The 19,773-nt window shown below is 47.5% G+C and overlaps 1 protein-coding gene across 1 annotated transcript in view; it reads left to right on the forward strand.

Moving 5' to 3' along the window:
- The window catches only part of cpamd8 (C3 and PZP like alpha-2-macroglobulin domain containing 8), a 32,429-nt gene that overhangs the window by 7,025 nt on the left and 5,631 nt on the right, over positions 1 to 19,773 (forward strand). The window contains 31 exon segments of the mRNA XM_027025760.2: positions 33 to 260; positions 467 to 637; positions 998 to 1,126; positions 1,884 to 2,079; positions 2,473 to 2,639; positions 2,954 to 3,103; positions 3,219 to 3,377; positions 3,498 to 3,637; positions 3,845 to 3,907; positions 4,006 to 4,237; positions 4,662 to 4,815; positions 6,050 to 6,186; positions 6,346 to 6,397; positions 6,618 to 6,916; positions 7,851 to 8,076; positions 8,422 to 8,598; positions 8,776 to 8,857; positions 11,230 to 11,386; positions 11,826 to 11,900; positions 12,899 to 13,064; positions 13,767 to 13,853; positions 14,329 to 14,412; positions 14,415 to 14,464; positions 14,561 to 14,716; positions 15,156 to 15,218; positions 16,082 to 16,332; positions 16,428 to 16,515; positions 18,563 to 18,637; positions 18,932 to 19,037; positions 19,140 to 19,250; positions 19,509 to 19,721. Of these exon segments, the coding sequence (XP_026881561.2) occupies positions 33 to 260; positions 467 to 637; positions 998 to 1,126; positions 1,884 to 2,079; positions 2,473 to 2,639; positions 2,954 to 3,103; positions 3,219 to 3,377; positions 3,498 to 3,637; positions 3,845 to 3,907; positions 4,006 to 4,237; positions 4,662 to 4,815; positions 6,050 to 6,186; positions 6,346 to 6,397; positions 6,618 to 6,916; positions 7,851 to 8,076; positions 8,422 to 8,598; positions 8,776 to 8,857; positions 11,230 to 11,386; positions 11,826 to 11,900; positions 12,899 to 13,064; positions 13,767 to 13,853; positions 14,329 to 14,412; positions 14,415 to 14,464; positions 14,561 to 14,716; positions 15,156 to 15,218; positions 16,082 to 16,332; positions 16,428 to 16,515; positions 18,563 to 18,637; positions 18,932 to 19,037; positions 19,140 to 19,250; positions 19,509 to 19,721 (4,444 nt within the window).

Raw genomic sequence — 19,773 nt, forward strand, 5'->3', positions numbered from 1 at the left:
GGAGCAATAAACATCTCCCTCTTTCTCTCTAGATCAAAGGGGCGGCCACCTTCAGTCTCTGTGTGAAGGGCATGATGCCTGTGGATGTGACGGATCACTTCAGAGGCAAGGTGAACATGTGGGTGTCGGTCAGTAGCGTGGACGGAGGTCAGCAGACCATGTTCGATGACTCCACACCAGTGCACAAGCAGCTCATTGACATCAAATACTCCAAGGACACACGCAAGCAGTTCAAGCCTGGGCTTCCCTATAAAGGAAAGGTCAGATGTTCTTCACAAGTGGGAAACTACTGCACTGTTGCACTAATACTCATTCACCCATTTTCATTATTAAAGATTAAAGACATAGGCCTCCCTAAAAAAAATCCACTATAAGGCGCCATTAAAAAAAACTTAAAACTGGATTTTCAAAACACCTTTAATGTATGAAGCCTTAATGATCTACCCTTGTCCTCTGGGTCTCCCAGGTCGAAGTGATGTACCCAGATGGGAGCCCTGCGGACGGAGTCGTGGTCCGCGTGAAGGCCGAGCTCACGCCACGCGACAACGTCTACACCAGCGAGCTGACTTCCAGGAACGGGGCGGTGGCCTTCGAGATCCCGGCCATCCCCACCACCGCACAGTACGCCTGGCTGGAGGTCGGTTGGCTGGATCGTGCTGGTCAGACCCCATGTGCTTTCGCCCGGCGCTTTTGCAGGATTCAGCGCAGAACCTGGCAGGCTGGCTCTTGTGGTCAGCAGCACGGCCACCACCTTGGAGGGCAGAGATATTTTTGAACAAACTGACTAACAGGGAGATTATCTAGTGAAAAAGTAAGCCAAGCGTCAGTGTTTTAGCAAGCAAAGATGGCGTGGTTGATTTTTCTTAGGAATAGACTTTTTTAGCCAACAAAACAAAAAATATAGATTTCTTGATAGTTTACAAGACTCTTGTATTGCTAAATGTCCTTCTGTATCTTGACAAATGTTTGTCTGCTCGTTTCCGCTCCCTGCTTGCAGACCAAGGTGATAGCCATTGATGGCAAACCTGCAGGGGACCAATATCTGCCCAGCTACCTGTCTATCAGCAGCTGGTATTCTCCCAGCAAGTGCCACATCCAGCTGCAGAGCCCTGCTGGCCCACTCACAGTAAGAGCTTTAGTGACACTGTCTGCATCACCTGGCACAGCAACAGTAGCCTGAGGCAATTCTTATATTCCACCATGACTAAAATTTGAATGCTTGGCCAAAGGTTCCCCATTATCAGTTATGTTGGCATTGCTCATTGGAGCAGTTGTAACAGGTGCTCTGTTGCTATAGAACCCCAACCGCTGGCTTCACTCTAGAACCCCAACCGCTGGCTTCACTCTAGAACCCCAACCGTTCGCTTCACTCTAGAAACCCAACTGCTGGCTTCACTCTAGAACCCCAACCTCTGGCTTCACTCTAGAACCCCAACCGGTCGCTTCACTCTAGAAACCCAACTGCTGGCTTCACTCTAGAACCCCAACCGCTGGCTTCACTCTAGAACCCCAACCACTCGCTTTACTCTAGAACCCCAACCACTGGCTTCACTCTAGAACCCCAACCGCTGGCTTCACTCTAGAACCCCAACCGCTCGCTTTACTCTAGAACCCCAACCGCTGGCTTCACTCTAGAACCCCAACCGCTGGCTTCACTCTAGAACCCCAACCGCTGGCTTCACTCTAGAACCCCAACCACTCGCTTTACTCTAGAACCCCAATCACTGGCTTCACTCTAGAACCCCAACCGCTGGCTTCACTCTAGAACCCCAACCGCTCGCTTTACTCTAGAACCCCAACCGCTGGCTTCACTCTAGAACCCCAACCGCTGGCTTCACTCTAGAACTCCAACCGCTGGCTTTGTGGCCATAATGTCCCTGCAGGTCGGCCAGGAGGCGGAGCTCTTGCTGAAGTCCACGTGCCCGTGCAACTTCACCCTGCACTATGAGATCACCTCCCGCGGAAACATTGTACAGTCAGGGCACAGGCCCCCCAGCAGCACAGCCGAGCGAGCTAAGAGATCAGCGGTCACCTTTGATACAAACATCCACACCACGCCTAACCCAGCACCGGATTCCGGTCAGTACTGCAGCGGGGACATAAGACACATGTTAACACTAACACAATATAACACAATATAACACAATATGGATGTAAAATTGATTATGTAAAATCATATGGCATAATAATACTGTTATAATAAGGTTTATCAGCATTACATTGCATAAGGTTTATCAGCATTACATCAGGCTTAACATCACCAAAAAAAATGTCATCATCACTTCATTTTATTTATTTTCATTTATCTGAGGCAGTGGACTAAGGCCTGTCCTTATTTGGATGCTTTTTTTGAAAACACATCCAGCGAGGACCTTCACGAGTGGCATACCCTGACGTCTTTCAGGACACAGCTGTGCATGTTCCGCTAACAGACTCTTCCCTCCCTCTGATTTTGTGTGCGCTGGCAAGCAGGGGCATCGGCTGCGGAGAAGTCGGACAGCTGCGTGTCTGCGCTGCGCTTCCCCGTGCTCGCTGCCATGGCGCCTCTCAGCCGCATGCTGGTCTACTACGTGCGCGAGGATGGAGAGGGCGTGACGGACAGCCTGCACGTCCCTGCGCTGCCCCGCTTCGAGAACCGGGTGTGTCTGCCCGGCCGTGCCCTTCATCTCCAGAGTCATCCTTTGCGTGTGCCGGGTTTAGATCTAACACTCATTTAACACTTCTGAATCTGACGGTTAGATCGTAACTAGGAGCTTGATTAGCCAGATCAGATGAGTTTGATTTGGGTTAGAAATCAACTACACAGAGAGTTCTCCAGGAGTTAGGTGGGCTGATCTTTCCCTGCATTTCCATCCACGGCTATTTTTTGGATCGTCTCTCTGTCAGAGTCTCTCTATTTCCAACCTGGTCGTTTCCCCCTCAGCTGCTAACAGAGACAGGTGGTTTCCTCTAGGTGTCTGTCTCTGTATCCACCAATGAGTCTGTGCCCGGAGGCCCCGTCAGCCTGCGTGTCAAAGGGGAGAAGGGCTCGTGTGTGTGCGTGGCCACCGTGGACAAGAGCATGTACCTTCTCAAGCCCGGCTTCCGGCTCACTGCCGAGAAGGTGAAGCCCAGGCACAGACTATTACAGAACAGGTCAATTATTTAAAGGGCAGTTCGGTGATTTTTTGCATGTGCCGTTTCTTTGTTGATGTTTTTGCTGTTTACATGTGCTGCAGGTGTTCAGGGAGCTCGCTGACTTCGACGTGGCTGACACTTTTGGGGTGCCCAAAGATGATGGGCATTTTTGGTGGCCTGGCTTGTCGTCACGGCGACGCCGCTCCTCCGTGTTCCCGTGGCACTGGGACATCACGAAGGATGCACGCTTTGCATTCACGGTGAGGTTGCGTTGTGTGTAAAAGGCAATCACACTGTCTGGTGATAAAAGACATTTATGAGGGAAGGTCTCACACCTTCTTGATTGCTTCAAGTTTTCTGTGTGTGTGTGTGTTTTGCAGGAGACAGGCTTATTGGTCATGACAGACATGGTCCAGCTGAACCACAGGCAGACGGGAGGTGTGTACACAGACGAGAACGTGCCCGCCTTCCAGCCGCACACTGCCGCCCAGGCCGCCGCCCACTACCGCACACCACCTCGGTACACGCAGCTGCCCCGTCGGGCCCCACTAGGAGCTGCCTGGAGACGAGTCGTCGTCTAGCATTTGAAGACCTAACTTGTATCTTTCTGGTTTTTTTTTTTTTTGCTTTGAGCTCAGCAGAGCTCAGATCTGCCTGTTCCTGTTTTTGCCAGCGTGACCTGTCAGTGTGACCCAGCATTTATCTCCCGTTTGTCTTGTGTTTAAAGGGCAGCGATGCACAGACGCACGTTTTTCCCCGAGACGTGGATATGGCACTGCCTCAATGTCAGGTGCTAGAAAGCCAACTCTGAACTTTTAACGCGTTTTGTTATTTGCTGTGATGCGGCTGCCGCAAACTGACCTGACCCACGTGACCTACGTTTGACAGCGACATAAACGGAGAGGCTGAGCTGCAGTTGGATGTCCCAGACTCCATTACTACCTGGGTGACGGAGGCAGTCGGTCTGTCAGAGGAGACGGGACTGGGCCTGGCAGAGGCAGCGGAGCTCCGCACATTCAAGCCTTTTTTCATCGACTTCACCCTGCCGTACAGTATGATCCGTGGAGAACAGACCAAAGTCCCTCTAACTGTCTACAACTACCTGACAGCCTGTGCAGAGGTGCGTGAGACAGTGGTGGGAACACATCAGATATGTAAGGGGGCAAAAACATAACATTTTTCCATGGAAGCAAATTACACATAAAAAAAACGTACATGATTCGTTATTCTATCGACCATACACCGACGTTGATATGCACGTGGTTTCAGTATTGTTATTATGCACATTTACTTTGCTGCTGAGGGAGGACCCTCAAGGGCGTATGGAAGACCGTGAGTCAGGCAGCGAGGAAAATGAGCAGCGAGCCTCAAATTCCCCAGAATCCTTTACGAGGCTTCAGGAAGTCACGCTGCGCAGACGCTGGGGAGTGGGAGCGGGCGGCGATGTGACTTAATCTCATGTGCTCAGAGCTCTGATCCGCCGTACATTACACGGGGTGGAGGAACAGCCCGGCTTACGGTGTGGGTGTGCCTCTTCTCTGCAGGTTCACGTGAAGGTGTCCGTGCCCAAGGGTGTCAAGTTCGTGGGTCATCCGGGGAAGCACCATCTGACCCGCAAGAAGTGTGTCGCCCCCGGCGAGGCGGCCCCCACCTTCATAGTGCTGTCCTTTATGGAACTTGTCACTGCAAACATCACAGGTCAGAACCTTAGATTTTCTAAAGCAGTGGTGTAGCAGCTGGGACTGATTTATGGAGCCTGGATACATGTGTTAGCACAGATTATATTATATATTTGAAACATTTTATCAGTATTTCTCGTAGCATTCTTTAATTAGCCACTGATTTAGTTATACTACACCTGGTAAGGTCTTACGTTTTCCTGTGTGTTTTGGTTTTTCATTAGATTCTCATGTATTTGCATTCAGGATTCAATGCAATAAAGAGTATAACATGTCTTGGAAGAAAAGATTATGAACAGTGATTGGCGTGTAATAAGCCACGTGTGCTGGACACGCCCAACCGCTGTGGCTATTATTTGGTTTGACCCTTTTCGACAATAATTTGCTTGGTAGTCTTCTCCCATGGGGTGCAGGGGTGAAGAGGATCACTTTAGTAGCCAACATGAATGTCTGGCGTCACCCCCGCTGTGGGTGTCTGTGGGTGACCCACGTTTGACCCTACTGGCGCAGCAGAACAAATAGAATGAGAGGCTCCAACTGAGCGTGAGTCTGTGTAGAAAAGTGCAAGGGGGCATTTGTGTGTTCCTCCGCAGATTAATTCAGTAAAAGTGGTGCCCCTGGTGGGTTTGAACCTGGAACTCCTGCAGCTCACGGGATGTCAAAACAGCCTAGTGCATAAGCAAACTGTCACTGGTCCAGGTGAATGAATGAATGAACCAAAAATGAATAAAGGTGTCTATCACACATGTGTATACACGATTGACACATCCCCAAGTTTACTATTTCTTGCCCTTCGTTGGTAATAATGTTAGGCAGAATTTCATTGCGCATTCATGCTATGGCTTTTACGTAATGGCCCTTACTGGACCGTGTCCACCATTTTAAAATAGCAAGCAATAGCAGAGAAACATACAGCCTTAGACAAAGCTTGCGCTCAGTGGGGTTGGGGGTGTTTCCTGTGACTTACAGTGACATATTGATGAGCTTGTGCGTCAATTGATTCCTGCAAGTCTGTCTGGGCCCCAGGCCTTTCCTTTCACTACACACAGAAAGAAACCATGCTGGCATACCTCCATCCTGCACTAGGCTATAATGTGGCACAGTTACCACATTTACCGTATTCACAATAAGTTCTAAGCTAATGTAACCGATCACATCCGCCGACCATTTCATAGCAAGCCTTAAGCCATTGTCCTGGTGTCAAGTGTCACAGTCGCTAATGGAGTTTTGCTTTCGGTCACTTCTGGCAACAGCTCGTGCAGTTGCATACAGTGAGCCCAGCTGCTGCTCAGACACACAACTTGGCAGAGCCAGCAAGGCGGGCGATGAGCTGGTGGACCACAGGAGCCCTGTGGGTGTCGACTATGTACGCCGGAGTGTGCTGGTAGAGGTATGAGAAGCACCTCTTATTCTCCTATGCTGCTCTAATGGGTCTAACATTTATATAGCAACTGCATGGTAATTGTCATTGTAATTGTCATTAATGCTTCTTATCGGAGGTCATCTGTAAAAGTGGGTAACGCTGCTAATCTGTTATGTCTCTTCATAGCCTGAAGGTCTTCCGAGAGAGTACACCTACAGTGTTTTCTTCTGTCCCAATGGTAAACCCGCTTTCAGTATACTGTCACTGCGTAGTTCAGTTGTGACAGATGTGAACCCTAGTGGACAATTTTGGACCATCAGAATCAGGCCTAATGTAGTAATGCAGTTTACTATAGCTTTGCTTGACTGTTACATATTTTGGTATCCAAGATATTCAGGCAGGCTGCCAGAATTATGGATGGATTTTTTTTTGTTTCTGGTGATTAACCTGTACTGTAGAACGAATCCACATTTCCACGCCAAACAAGTATGAATACCAGTATCTGAAGAAGCCATCCAAGGTCACACACATTCAAGTAGCGGTGAAGAGCCACAATGATGCCCACATCGCCTTATCACCCAGTGCCCATGACAGCACTGAGATGGTGGAGGTTGTTCTGGGAGGCAGGCAGAACTCCCGCTCCTGGATCTCAGTGGGGAAGATGAGCGAACCCGTGGCCAGTGTGCCCACGCCAAGCCTCCTTTCCTGGGATGAATTCCGCAGCTTTTGGATCAACTGGAGGGGAGAAGGCGTGCAGGTAGGACAGGTTACACTGAGCGCCAAACAGCAACACAGCAGCAGACTGACGCCCGGTTTGGTCTGTGGTTTGGATATTTGGATGGATGCATGGACAGATCGATGGTAGCCAGTAGTGGGAGTTCAAGGCTGTGTGGGGTTGTTTGAGGAGTGTCTGTAGGCACTGGGTTTGGGAACACCTGACCTGTGCCAGAGGATTTCTGTCCGAGAGATTTCTGGCTCCTGGGTGAATGGGGCCTCTCTGAGAGAGCGTGTGTGCGTTGGCTCCTGCAAGCACACTGGCCTGGCAGTCAAGCCGGGTTTTTAATGGAATACTTGTGTGAGGTCATGCTTGATTGGCTGATGTCCCTTTTGGGACTGAGTGATCTGTGGCCAGTGCCTTGCTTTTAAGTGGCAACCAGCGATCAAGCACAAAATTCAACCTACACTGCTTACCATCAGGAGCAATCAAGCATAATATGTACTGCATAGCCACACTTGTTTGCCTATAGCTAGTCCCACGTTTGCTATTCAGTGGGTCTGGGTCCTCTTTATGTGGGCTTAGGTTTATTGCAACCACAAATTCATAAATTGATATCAAGGGTATTCTGTTTTAAACGTAAGTCTCCAAATTGTAGGTGAAGAGATTTTGCCATGGTTTGTCCATTGCTTTTACAAGACCCCAACACTTATACTGCAATATAACAACTTAATTGGCATCCAGTGTGTTATTATTGAATTACAGAGTTACGTTTGCTTCATTTCCTCTGAATAAGGCCATGCATATTTCTAACATGGCAGGAACTAAATTCCTCTTTATTTTGCCAGAATGTAGATGATGTAGAAGGCCTGGAAAGCATTGAGTTGAGAATAAACAAAAATATAAAACCTCTTTGGGCCCATGTGCTCCTGACAGCCCTAGTACTGTCATGGTAACTGGAGCATATCTCTTCCAGGTGGGTTATGGCTCCGAGCCATCCAGTGATTCACTGATCCTGCAGTGGGCGGGCCCCCTCCTAGCGCAGGTGCGGTACATTGGTTTCTCCACTGGCTGGGGATCAGTGGGGGAATTCAAAATATGGCGCAAAGAAGATGCAGACGAAAACCACAATGAGGCGTTTACACTGGGGGTTCCTCACAACGCCGTGCCAGGTTCGGAGAGGGCTACTGCCTCCATGATTGGTAAGAAAGTTTAGCTCATACTGCAGATTGGTTCCATGTTCCATTGGGTCCATGTTCTATTGGTTCCATGTTCCAATGGTTCCATGTTCCATTGGTTTCATGTTCCATTGGTTCCATGTTCCAATGGTTCCATGTTCCATTGGGTCCATGTTGCAATGGTTCCATGTTCCATTTCCAACAGTTCATGCTACTGCATTTTACAATTGCATTTCTTTCCTGATGTTTACATATTTTACACTTCAGCTATCTTAACCTCCATAAGATGCAACAATGATATAAGGTTGAGACCTGAGGAAAATGAAGTCTGTGAGATGTAATATGTAATATGCTTTAATTATGTCCCAGGTGATGTCATGGGCCCTACTCTCAATAACCTGGACAAACTTCTCCGGTTGCCCTTTGGGTGTGGGGAGCAGAACATGATCCATTTTGCCCCAAATGTCTTTGTGCTCAAGTATCTGCAGAAAACACGTCAGCTCACCCCAGAGGTGGAAGCAGAGGCAACAGACTACCTACTGCAGGGTAGCTTTTACATCTGTCAGATGTCATGAGTACTCTTGCCCCAAAGCAACCACTGATCATGAATCTGATCACTAAGTTCATACCTGATAAGTTACTAACAAATGTATCAAAACTAAATATATTAAACTCTCTGTGCTTACAATAGTAATACTATAGCACCCCCAATATACCTCATAGGATACCAAAGACAGCTGACATATAAGAGGCAAGATGGATCCTATAGTGCCTTCGGAGAGAGAGACTCTTCTGGAAGCATGTGGTAAGTCTGAATCTTACATGAAGATTCCCTCCAGAAGATCTCTCTCAGCTTTTCCTTCTTTGTCAGAAAACTCCCTCACTCCACCCCTTTGAGCTTGTTAGTATATAAATATATACCCGACCATGATTTATGTAGAGGAAGAGGGATGTGTTATGGAGGCATGAGTTGTAAAAGCCAGATTTAATTGGACTCCTGAGTCATAATCATCTCCCCAACTCTAGTTATTTGAGTCCAGTTTATCCAATTTATGTCGTTTTGGGAATTTTTTCTGATAGTTCGACATAGATGCCTTTAGCCCCCCTGCTGCTAACTTCAGCACTCCTCATGGTGCTGGACATGTGGGAGGAAGGAAGGAAGAGGAAGGAGGAATTGGCTTTGGCCATTAGTAGGTCTAGAAGTGGGGCCTGTCTCAATTAAAGCAATTTGCGTCTAGTTTCTGTGTGAACTGGCAAAAAAAGAAGCGTTTTTTTCCATCGGTATGCATGACGTATGTGTACAGGGCCATATGCATTAAGAAGCCTTTTGACTTTCAAGAATAATTTCATCTTGCATTATGGGGTCATTAACTACAGTGCTGTGGGCACGGTGCCCCTTGCAGACACAAAGCTGAACACAAATCTGTGACCAACATTTTACTAATCAGAAAAAAAGTGTTGATGAGTGTGAATAGCCCTACTTTTTTTTCTGCTCCAGAGTTAATCATTAGCACACGTCATTTATGGCCAGGTTAATGGCAGTCTTAGCACTGGGTTAATGTGTCCCAGCTTCAGCTGGGCAATGGGAGAGGAAATTGCAGTTGCTAATGAAAAGATTGGCCATGACGATACAGTAAGTATTTAATGTCTCCATCGGTGTTATGGTGCCCCAGTGATGTGAAGATATTCAGTGCTTGTCAGCTGCGGAGCAAGCAACATTTACAGGAGCGGGATTAAACAGGAGTGATAAATTAGGGAGCTTGTCTCGTCATTGGCTGGAAGGCGGGCTCATTCGCTTTAGGAGAGTGCAGTAGTGTCAGAATGCCTTTAGGAGGGGAAAGGAGATTGCATACCTGTTACCTCTGGATCCAATGAGAGCCACATGTGGTAATACATTTAATCCATTTAAATCCCCCCAGTTACCCCCCAAGTCTCTCCAACTGGTGTAAATAGACAAGGCTACACCCTTGCATTTTCTCTAACTGCCTTTAAGTCCCATGTCAGATTAAGTACAGTTAGTTCTATATACTGGTCTTTTCATGTAATCCTTGATGTCATTTCTCCAGTTCCCGGTATTCTCCACTGGTACTTAATCCCACTGCAGAGAATCTCAACAGTGATGGCTAAGATCACACATTAAAAAGGAGGATGAGTACACCATTTGGGGTTTCATTACTCTAACAATACATGACTTGAATATCCAAAGCTGGCTCTCAGCTTCCTATCCAACCACTCTGAAGAGCAAAGGAACTAACTACTCACTAGTTGGAAGACCTGAGCAAGACACAACTGAGGACGTTGAGGCAGTCTCCTGCATTTCCTTGCCCTCTAACTCATGTTTACACATCCTAGAGCCTCTCCTGTGGGCCAGGCTGTTATAGGCTCTAACGCAGTATTACTTAACATTATAAAAATTCCTTCAGACCGGAGGCTCCAGCCCTGCTCCCCCTCTTGGGAGAAATAACATCCAGGGCCTGGATATCATACCCTGGTTAATGAATGGGTGTTTGGCTTGTTCCTGAAGTAACAATCCAAATGTATGTTAGGAAAAAACCATGACTGTTTATTTATCCGTCTTCCCTTACACTGAAAAAGGGGCTTGCCTCATTGCTTCTCAGTTCCCAGAGGAATGTTGTCATGCCATGCCATGTCGCAGTTAAAGCAAATCGGCGCAGGGTTTGCGTGCTGGGGTAGGAGAGTTTCAGATGACTTAGGAAGGTGGGAGTGCCTGCCGTGCTAAGATCCTCGGCACTGCCTTAAGCTGTTTCAGATTGTGCGTCTGAGCTCATCCTCACTTGGGTCATCAAGTGAAGTCAGGGCACAGTTTCGAGAGGAAAGCTCTTTGTTGACGTGTGCAGTGCTCTTCTGGTACTCTGTCATGCGGAACCATAGTTTATATGGTGTTATGACATACTGGATTGCATGGCTTCTGCACCTGCTTGACCCTGCAGCACCACTCATCACATGTATCTCCATCTGTGGGACACAAGCTTTCATCTTCCCTCCAACCCTTTGCCATTCAACCAGCTATTCTCATCCAGAACAGTTCAAGCTCTAAGCCAGATGTAGAGCTGCATGATGATTTCTGTTCACAGCCTACATGGTATGTGATAAAGAGGTTGCCCAGTGTGTCTACATGTGTCGTGGGCTCCACTTTACTCCACCTCTCTTCTGCAGGTTGACTGCATTCGTGCTCAAGTCGTTTGCCCAATCTCGTGGCTTCATCTTCATTGACCCAGACGAACTTCAGGCAGCAAAAGCCTGGCTTATCGGCCACCAGAGAGATGAAGGCTCCTTCCCAGCTATGGGAAGGATACTCAACAAAGACCTGCAGGTACACGGAGACATCCACAGATGGACTGGAGTGTATAAGCGTGTGACGGTGACTGTGTAAAATGGGGAATTTGATGAGCGAGTGCAACATCAGCTTTTGCCTCATTGCCATTTATAGGTGTTTGGTGTAGAACTGAAAGGGTAACATCGCAAGAAAAAGAGAAGGTTGACAAATGAAAGGAGGAATTTTTTTAAAGAAAGTGAAGCTCTTGCATCATATACCTCTGAGGAAGGGTTTCAGAGTCGGTTAAGTCATAGACTTGACTGAAGGAAATAGATTTTATATAGTTATTGTGACCCAAAGTCCATGTAAGAAAATGCTTTACGTAGATGTGTAGGAAGGGGTCCCAGTTACAACTTAACATTCATCTGAGGAAACAGCTAGCAATGTTATTCATTGTTGAACATGATGAATGTTACCCTGTCTGAATCCTTGGAAGGGTGGCATCCATGGAAAGATCTCACTGACTGCCTATGTGGTGGCAGCTCTCTTGGAAACTGGGATTACAACTGAGGTAAGACATCAAGATCTTCCTTATAGAATGGATGCAGAATTCCTTCAAACTCTCTTCCTGTTTAAAAATCTCAGTTGGCTCTTGGCACAGCTTTGCTAGTCTACTCAGACCAAAATTGCCAATAATATTGCCAATATTGAGTATGTTCCTGTTAGCTGAGAAGAGCGATATTCTGGTTGGATGTATTTCTTTCAGCTCTGCAATGGAAATCTAACATGAAACCCTTCTAAATAAAAAAGATTTATGATAAGAGTGCAGAGACAATGGAATTCTTTGAAATGTTCACCCTGCTGATATTCCTTTGTACTCACTTGAAAACTCTAGACATTTGATAAATTGTACAACTAATGCACTAATGTATATTGCATATAAGGTAACAAACCATTTATAAGCAGTATTCATCATACAGACTGGGTACATTTTCATCCATAAAACCCCTTTATGCCATGATTCTGGGAGATTTGGACCTAGCTCCAGGTCCATCCCTTCAGCCCTACAACCCAGAGCTTTGCTCTTTAATGTACAATAGAAATAAATGTTTTGGCTTACTTCAAAGAAAAACTTTCAAATTGACTTAATGAAAAGAAGACTGCCTGGACTGCTTGAATGGCTAATCAGGAGGCTGCATCCATGAGAAAGGACATCTGGGATAGATGAATGTTAGTGAACCAACACCAAACAGATGAAGGATTATTAGCAAGTACATACAGTTTTGAAAGAAAAAGATGGTGTGAAGGTTAATGAGATTTGTTTCCAAGAATTCAAGCAAAATCTAGTGTAAATATTTACCAGTACAAGAAACAAACATAAGCAAACATAAGCAATACATTGAACCTTAGCTAAACCTTGTCACATATTCCTAGAACCTGAGGTAACATTTTCTTTCCTGTCTCTCATCTACAACTTCTCTCATATTCTTGGATAATAAGCTAGGATATGTTGGTGTTAATTCAAGTTAAAGGTATTATTTCCTCAAACCAAAATATCCTTTTACACAGGAGGAGAAGCTATCTGTGGCTAAAGCGAAGGCCTTCCTGGAGAGTAACACGTACTCTGCTGATGAGCCATACACCACAGCACTCTCGGCCTACGCTCTTGCGCTGCTGCGAAGCCCGTATGCACCACTGGCTTTGCGACGTCTCAACCACATGGCCATCACTCAGGGTACTCTGACGGTGTCTATGTGCCGATATACGTGTCTTGAGGAGCAGGTGCTCAAATAAAAAAGGGTGTGGGTAGGGGGGATTGTCTGCAGTGTCGGCAGCAGTCTGTGGAATAGAGAGAGAGTAGGTATGTGTTTCATATGTAGGTATGTTTGTATTGTTGGTGTCTAGAAAATGTTTTCCTGGCTAGCTAGCAAGCTAACGTCACAAGACACAAACAAACTGGCACAAGGTTACTGGACCATACATTGTCTTTTGACCATCCTTAAGGAAACCATGGCCGTCAATTTCTGATTAAACCTAACGGAAGATGGACAGTTAGCTAGCTAACAAGGTAATATAAGTTCGAGCTCATCTAGCTAGCCGTGTGGGAGCATTAATTATATCTTTAGCTCTAATTAACTCTCTTATGACTATGTGGCTGTTAATTATAGTCACATATTAATAAACTAATTGATACCTGTTAGCAGGTGCACTAGCAACCAAGCTGGCACCTCTGCTTGTGCCAGATTTAAAAAATAATAATAATAATATATCAAGTGACATGGTCTTGAAATGTGTAGCCATGTTGTTGTCAATTCCATATGCCTTAATCGCATCAGGAATTAGTGAATCCTCTTGAAAGCCTGAAGCAAGGCCAGAAAAAAATATCTTCAAATACTGTCTCATAGTTTATCCACTGTTATCTCCTGGTTTTGTACAGATGGCTTCACTCACTGGAGTCTTACTGGAAGTACTGTGGCTGATGAGGATTCCTTCATGGGCTTCAATGATGGCCTCTCGCAGTCAGGTACCGGTCGAGCCATGCCTCTCTAGGCTGCTAATCCATTCTTAATCAACATACAAGTTTGAGTTAAGTTTGATAAAACTGATGAAAACTATTTTTAAAGAACAACCTGATAATTGTTACTAAAATAGATGTTCTAAAAGGAAAAATATCTCTGTGACTGTCCAGGGCTGTAGATAACATAACCCAGTTGTGTTAACCAATCAGGAAGATTTTCTACAGTGAGGTGTTCTTCATTTCCTGTCAATTATTTTGCATGTGCACATGTAGAATGGTAGGCCAAGGGAGAGCTTTTGGAGGGAGACCATGGGATTGACTGAAAAAGGGGTGTTTGTTTCAGTAAAAAGGTCTGGAAAGGTTTGCCAGAACTGGGAAGCATTGTATACGGCAGCTTTAATGTCATTTAGCCACAACAGCAACCACTGTTTTCACCATATCCAGCAAACCCAGAAACATGTTGTTTTTTTTCTTCCACCAGTGGTGTCAGCAGAGGTGGAGATGACAGCCTATGGTCTGCTCACCTACACCCTACTGGGTGACGTGGCCTCCGCCCTGTCTGTTGTCAATGGTTGTCCCAGCAGAGGAATGCACTGGGTGGCTTCTCTTCCACGCAGGTAGCCTGTCGGTGGAAAATGCTAATAATGGATGTGAAGAACAATTCCTCAGGTGATTCCTCAGTCGTAATGAACTTCTGACATCTGACTTTACAGGATACATGTGTGGCCCTGCAAGCACTATCTGAATATGCCGTCTTGTCCTACGTGGGAGGTGTGAACCTGACCATCTCTTTGGCCTCCACAAATCTGGACTTCCAAGAGACCTTTGAGCTTCAGCGGGATAATAAGAAGATTTTACAGAAAGCTGTGGTAAATGAATCCCCCGGACATGACAGCGTAGTCCTGCTGGACCACTTAACCAAAGACACATCAGTAAAATTCTTTAACGAGCAGAGCGCTGTGTAGTCAATGTGATGAAATACTGAATTAGACTATGCACACTTTTATACTCTTAAAAACCTCTAGAAGGATAGTATGCCCATTTAACCCACCTCCCTTATGGCCTGTGTCGAAAGAACAGGCTCACTCCTTAGATGAAGGCTAGGGTTTGTGAAACCCTCTTTAAAACTTTTGCTAAGAACGTCATTCTGTCCGCAAGATAGCTCTGTCTTTATATGCAGAATGAAACAGTGCTAGTTAGTGGCCAGACTTGGGCTTATTTACGCATGAATAATTAATTTGGATAAACGAGTCCTTACAGCCCTGTGCCTGTCTCTCTCTCTTTATTGGTCCATTCTGCCACCCTCAGATACCCAGCATTCCGACTGGGCTGTTTGTGAGTGCCAAGGGAGAGGGTTGCTGCTTGATGCAGGTACATCTCTCTCTCTCTCTCTCTCTCTCTCTCTCTCTCTCTCTCTCTCTCTCTCTCTCTCTCTCTCTCTCTCTCTCTTTCTTTCTCTCTATCTATCTATCTTCCACCACTCCACATCTTCGCCTCATGCCTGGATTGTTTGGATTTTTTATTCTCTCACTACCAGTGAAATTCCAATGTAGGGACATCCAGTTCTGTATCCATGAATCATCCAGTGCTAATGTCCGCATTCCTGCATGGAAATTGCAGGGATCTGGTAAAACTTTGGCAATTTTAGTAGGGTATGTTCTCTTTCCAGTGACACCCCTCCTCCGCCTCCCCCCACCCCCCACCCCCCCGGATGCTGTTTTTTCTGTACCTTTGCCCCCTCAAAACAAAAGGTCCATTCAAGCCAGGCCCGGACAACAACAGCTTGGTGTGCTTCACAAGGATCCGGATGCTGTACATATTGGTCTCTGGAAGGGTCTGGGAATCTGAACAGCGCCAAATGTGGTGTAAAATATATGTGGAACATTAGTTATTAGGAATTCACCTGATTTTTCCTATTTTTCCAAGCAAACAAGATGTAGTTTGTTTGTGGGAGTGAGTGAGTGAGTGAATTCTTTGGTTTGATTTTGCCTGAAGCTGACAAAGAGGGTTTGTACTGCAGCCTTTAATCACACACAAGGGGAGCACATGAAAAAAGTAAGAAAATGGTGCTCCCTCCATTGCATGTGTGTGTATGTGTGTGTGTTTATATGCAAGCGTGTGTGTAAATCTAGCATTCTCTCCCCACACACCTTGCAATCATAGATATCTAGTTCACTCTTACCAGTGCAACAACCAGTGCAGAAGAACTCACTGTCCTCTGTCTCTCTCGGCAGATTGATGTGTCCTATAACGTGCCTGACCCCGTATCTAAGCCAGCCTTCCAGCTAAGGGTGGAGCTGAAGGAGTCCAGGCAGGAGCACCATGCTCCTCTCTCCTCCTCACGGCACTTCTCGGCTGGCTCGCGCTCCCGTGCTGACAACCGCTCAGAGCCAAGCCGCCGGCGCAGGGCGGTGGCCGACGACGAGGACCCTGCGGGGCACCAGGACCGCCTGGACTACCGCCTCACCCTGGAGGCCTGCACAAGGTATGCAGGGTTGCCTGGCTGTTGGGGAGAAGTGCAGTGGAGGGGAGACTGATCCCAGGTCAGCCACTTGGCCCTGACCGTCTGGATCTCCGCAGGTGGCTCCATCCTGGTTCGTCCAACATGGCTGTCCTGGAGGTCCCTCTGCTGTCGGGCTTCCGTGCTAATGTCGAGAGCTTGGAAAGGGTAAGACGTAGTCTTTACACACTGGGAATGGCACACGAAGACGGGAAAAGACACGTGGAGCTGTTTCAGAGGAGAGATCCTGCTGAATTCAGACATTATTTTACCATTTTGGCTAATTCTGGAATTCTCTCTCTCTCTGTCTCTCTCTACACACACCCACCCACCCAGAAAGTGTGTTATGTTCAGACCTTATTCTTCACTTGTTCTACATTTATACCTCTCCATTCCTTCTCGCTTGTACAAAAGAAGCTGATGTAAATGCAACAGAGATTGGAGCAGCTAAAGCGAGAATTGTGCATTGTGTGTGTCTGTGTATCTCAGGGCACCCTGTTCCATCTCAAGCTTGTTTTTGGGTCAGTATTATCTGATAGCTACTTTTATAGCAGCGTGTAATATTATCTGATGGCTGCATTTATTACGGCATATAAACGACTCCTGGACAGCTTGACCCCGTCTGAGCTAGCCAGCTCCCAGATGAGAGTCACACTGCCTTACCAGATTCTCCACAGGCTTATAAAACTGGCAGTGTCAGTGGGAATGGCAGAGGTCTGGTTAGGGCCGCCCCTCAAAACTCCAGCTCCTACTGGGATACGGAGCCACGGACGCGGGGGGTGGAGGGTTTGATGAGGTGTTTGGGAGGGTGGGGTTAGCTGAGGTCACCCCCCCTGAGTCCCCATTCAGCTGCAGGGCCATTACAAGCCTGTTATTGGCCCCAGGCTTCCTGCGCTCCAGTCCAATAAAGCATAGGCTGACATCAGTGCGGCGCAGCCCAGGGAGGCCCCAGGCGTCCCCACGCCGGCCGACCCCGTTAGCGCTCTTAGCCGCTAACGAGCCTGGCTTCATGCAGCCACCTCCGGCTGGCTCCACGTTTATGATCCGGCGGCAGCCGCCCGCATTCCGGCACTTTTACAGGAAGCAGGCGTGCTCCCAGTGTCATGCCTCAGTGTTCTGATTGCATGCTGGTGTGTGAGCGTGTGTGTGAGCATGTGTGTGTGTATGTGTGTGTGTGTCGCAGGGCGGGGGGGCGGGACCCCTCAAGGGTCAGATAATGAACTCTGGGGCTCCAAGACATAGGAACAGGGCAGGCAAAGATTATAATTTTTTGATCGTGGGAAGTGAGGTGAGGTAGTGAAATGGCATGTTTGAATTGTAGTGGTAGTTATGCGATCATTTTAGTCTGTGGACAAGGCAGAGGCAGCGTTCCCAATCTTGCAGCTTCTCTCGAGAGGGAATGTCACTTCCAGGGGAACAGCAGGGGGGCTGTGTATGTGGGAGCCCCTCATAAAACTGCATTTTAACGTTCACTCTTTCTTCACTGTGCCAGCAGGTCACAGTAACGCAAGCGTACATGTGCTCACGCTGGTAAACACAGTCTGACTGATTCATCGTGACTGTTTCATACTTCACATGGAAACTAGAGTCATTCCGGCTCCAACAGGAGACGCAATATAAATCTCCAGTGGTGTTAAAATGATTAGAGTCGTGTGGCAAAAGTCCTGATGTTTTAAAGCTATTTCGTTATTGTATGGACAGAGAGGAACAGCCTCAGGCCTGTCTCAGACCAAATGGATTGAATTGATTCTCTGCATGACAAACTTCCCAACTGAAACAGCTTTGTCCCAAATCCAAGAGAGGAAGTGGCTTCCCTTTCTTAAACATCTGGTCATATGTATCATTATGGCATTTATATGAAGGAAAACCAGATTCAAGATAAATGTATTAATAACATATCACAAACAAGTTTACTTGTTAAAATACATAGACACAATAGCCTTTTTGCTTATAAAATTATCTTAAGTTTATCAAAATGTCATCTGCAACTTGATATTTACTGCTGCAAGCTACACTGATGCGCACAGACTTAAACACATCATCAAAACGTTGCTCAGCTGAGCAGTCGCTGGAAGTTTCTTCACACTTCGGTTTTTCTGCTTGGGTTCTTCATTAGGAGCTCCCACACAATATTCTTCTAAGCGCACCCGTTCCTCCTGTCTTCTCCTCATGGGCAGCACCGTGCAGTGACCCTTTTCCTCGTCCTCCTTCACAGCTGCTGCTGGACAAGCGTGCGGGGCTGAAGAGGTACGAGATGGACGGACGCAAAGTCCTGTTCTACTTTGACGAGGTGAGCGGCAGGTCTGTCGGTGCAGGGCGGTCCTCGGGAACCCTCAGCTAGACCAGGTTTCTGCTCCGTTTCATGTGCTGACCCAAACTAGCCAGGTAATGGGGAGAACTGCAACACTCGGCTACCTGGTTCAGGTGTTTGAGGAGTTGGAACAGAACACAAACCTGGACTGGCCAGGGGCCTGGGGAACTGGAGTGAGAGAGTCTGCTGTAGGTAGGATTTACACAGAGTGACTGTAGGCAACTACAATGGGGTGTGGATGTGAAGTGATTGTGTCTTTATTTCTACCCACAGATCCCCAGTCAGTGCATGACGTGTGTGGCCTTCCAGGCCATGAGGGAGTTTGTTGTTGGGAAGACAGCACCTGTGCCGGTCAAGGTCTACGACTACTATGAGCCAGGTAGGAGCCGTCTCCATCTGCTCCCTGATCCCATCTCATAACTGGCTTGACGGTACTTTTGCGGGTGTTGGTGTACGTGTGTATGGGTGTGTGTGGGTGTAGCATTTGAGGCCACCCGTTTCTACAACGTGAGCGAGAGCAGTCCGCTGGCGAGGGAGCTGTGCGGTGGCACGTCATGTAATGAAGTGGAGAGCTCCAGTAACCAATGGACGGGTAAGAGCCGCTGCCTCCTACTAGCCCCGCCCCCATTTAACCTGTCTCCCACTGGTATAAAGTGACGCTCATATCAGTTTGTTTTGACTTACAACACTTTCTTGCTTAGCGATCTCCTGTTCAGAAACACTGTCAGGCTTAATTGCTATGAGCCGCTAGCGGGGACGTGGCTCGTGGCACCTGCGCTGAGCCCAGCTCGTCGCGTCGCACCCTGGGCTGACACTTCCGCCCTGTCTCTGACCCTGGCCCTGTTGCCAGGCTTCGTGCAGGGCAGCCAGCGTAACGACGTGTTTGGCTGTCCGGAGGAGGAGCAGTTCGAGCAGTGCACGTGCTACCGGGACTGCGGCTACGACGGCGAGCCCGTGTGCGGCTCAGACGGCCAGCTCTACCAGAACCAGTGCCAGCTGGAGGTCTCCGCCTGCAGGAACGGCACCCGCATCGAGCAGGTGTCGCTCAGCCAGTGCCTTCAGAGTGAGTGTGCTTACGTGCTGTGTTCCACAGACAGTGAGTGCTTCCAGGCCAT

Source organism: Electrophorus electricus, chromosome 26 (assembly GCF_013358815.1).
Source record: "Electrophorus electricus isolate fEleEle1 chromosome 26, fEleEle1.pri, whole genome shotgun sequence".
In the NCBI taxonomy this organism is placed as follows: domain Eukaryota; kingdom Metazoa; phylum Chordata; class Actinopteri; order Gymnotiformes; family Gymnotidae; genus Electrophorus; species Electrophorus electricus.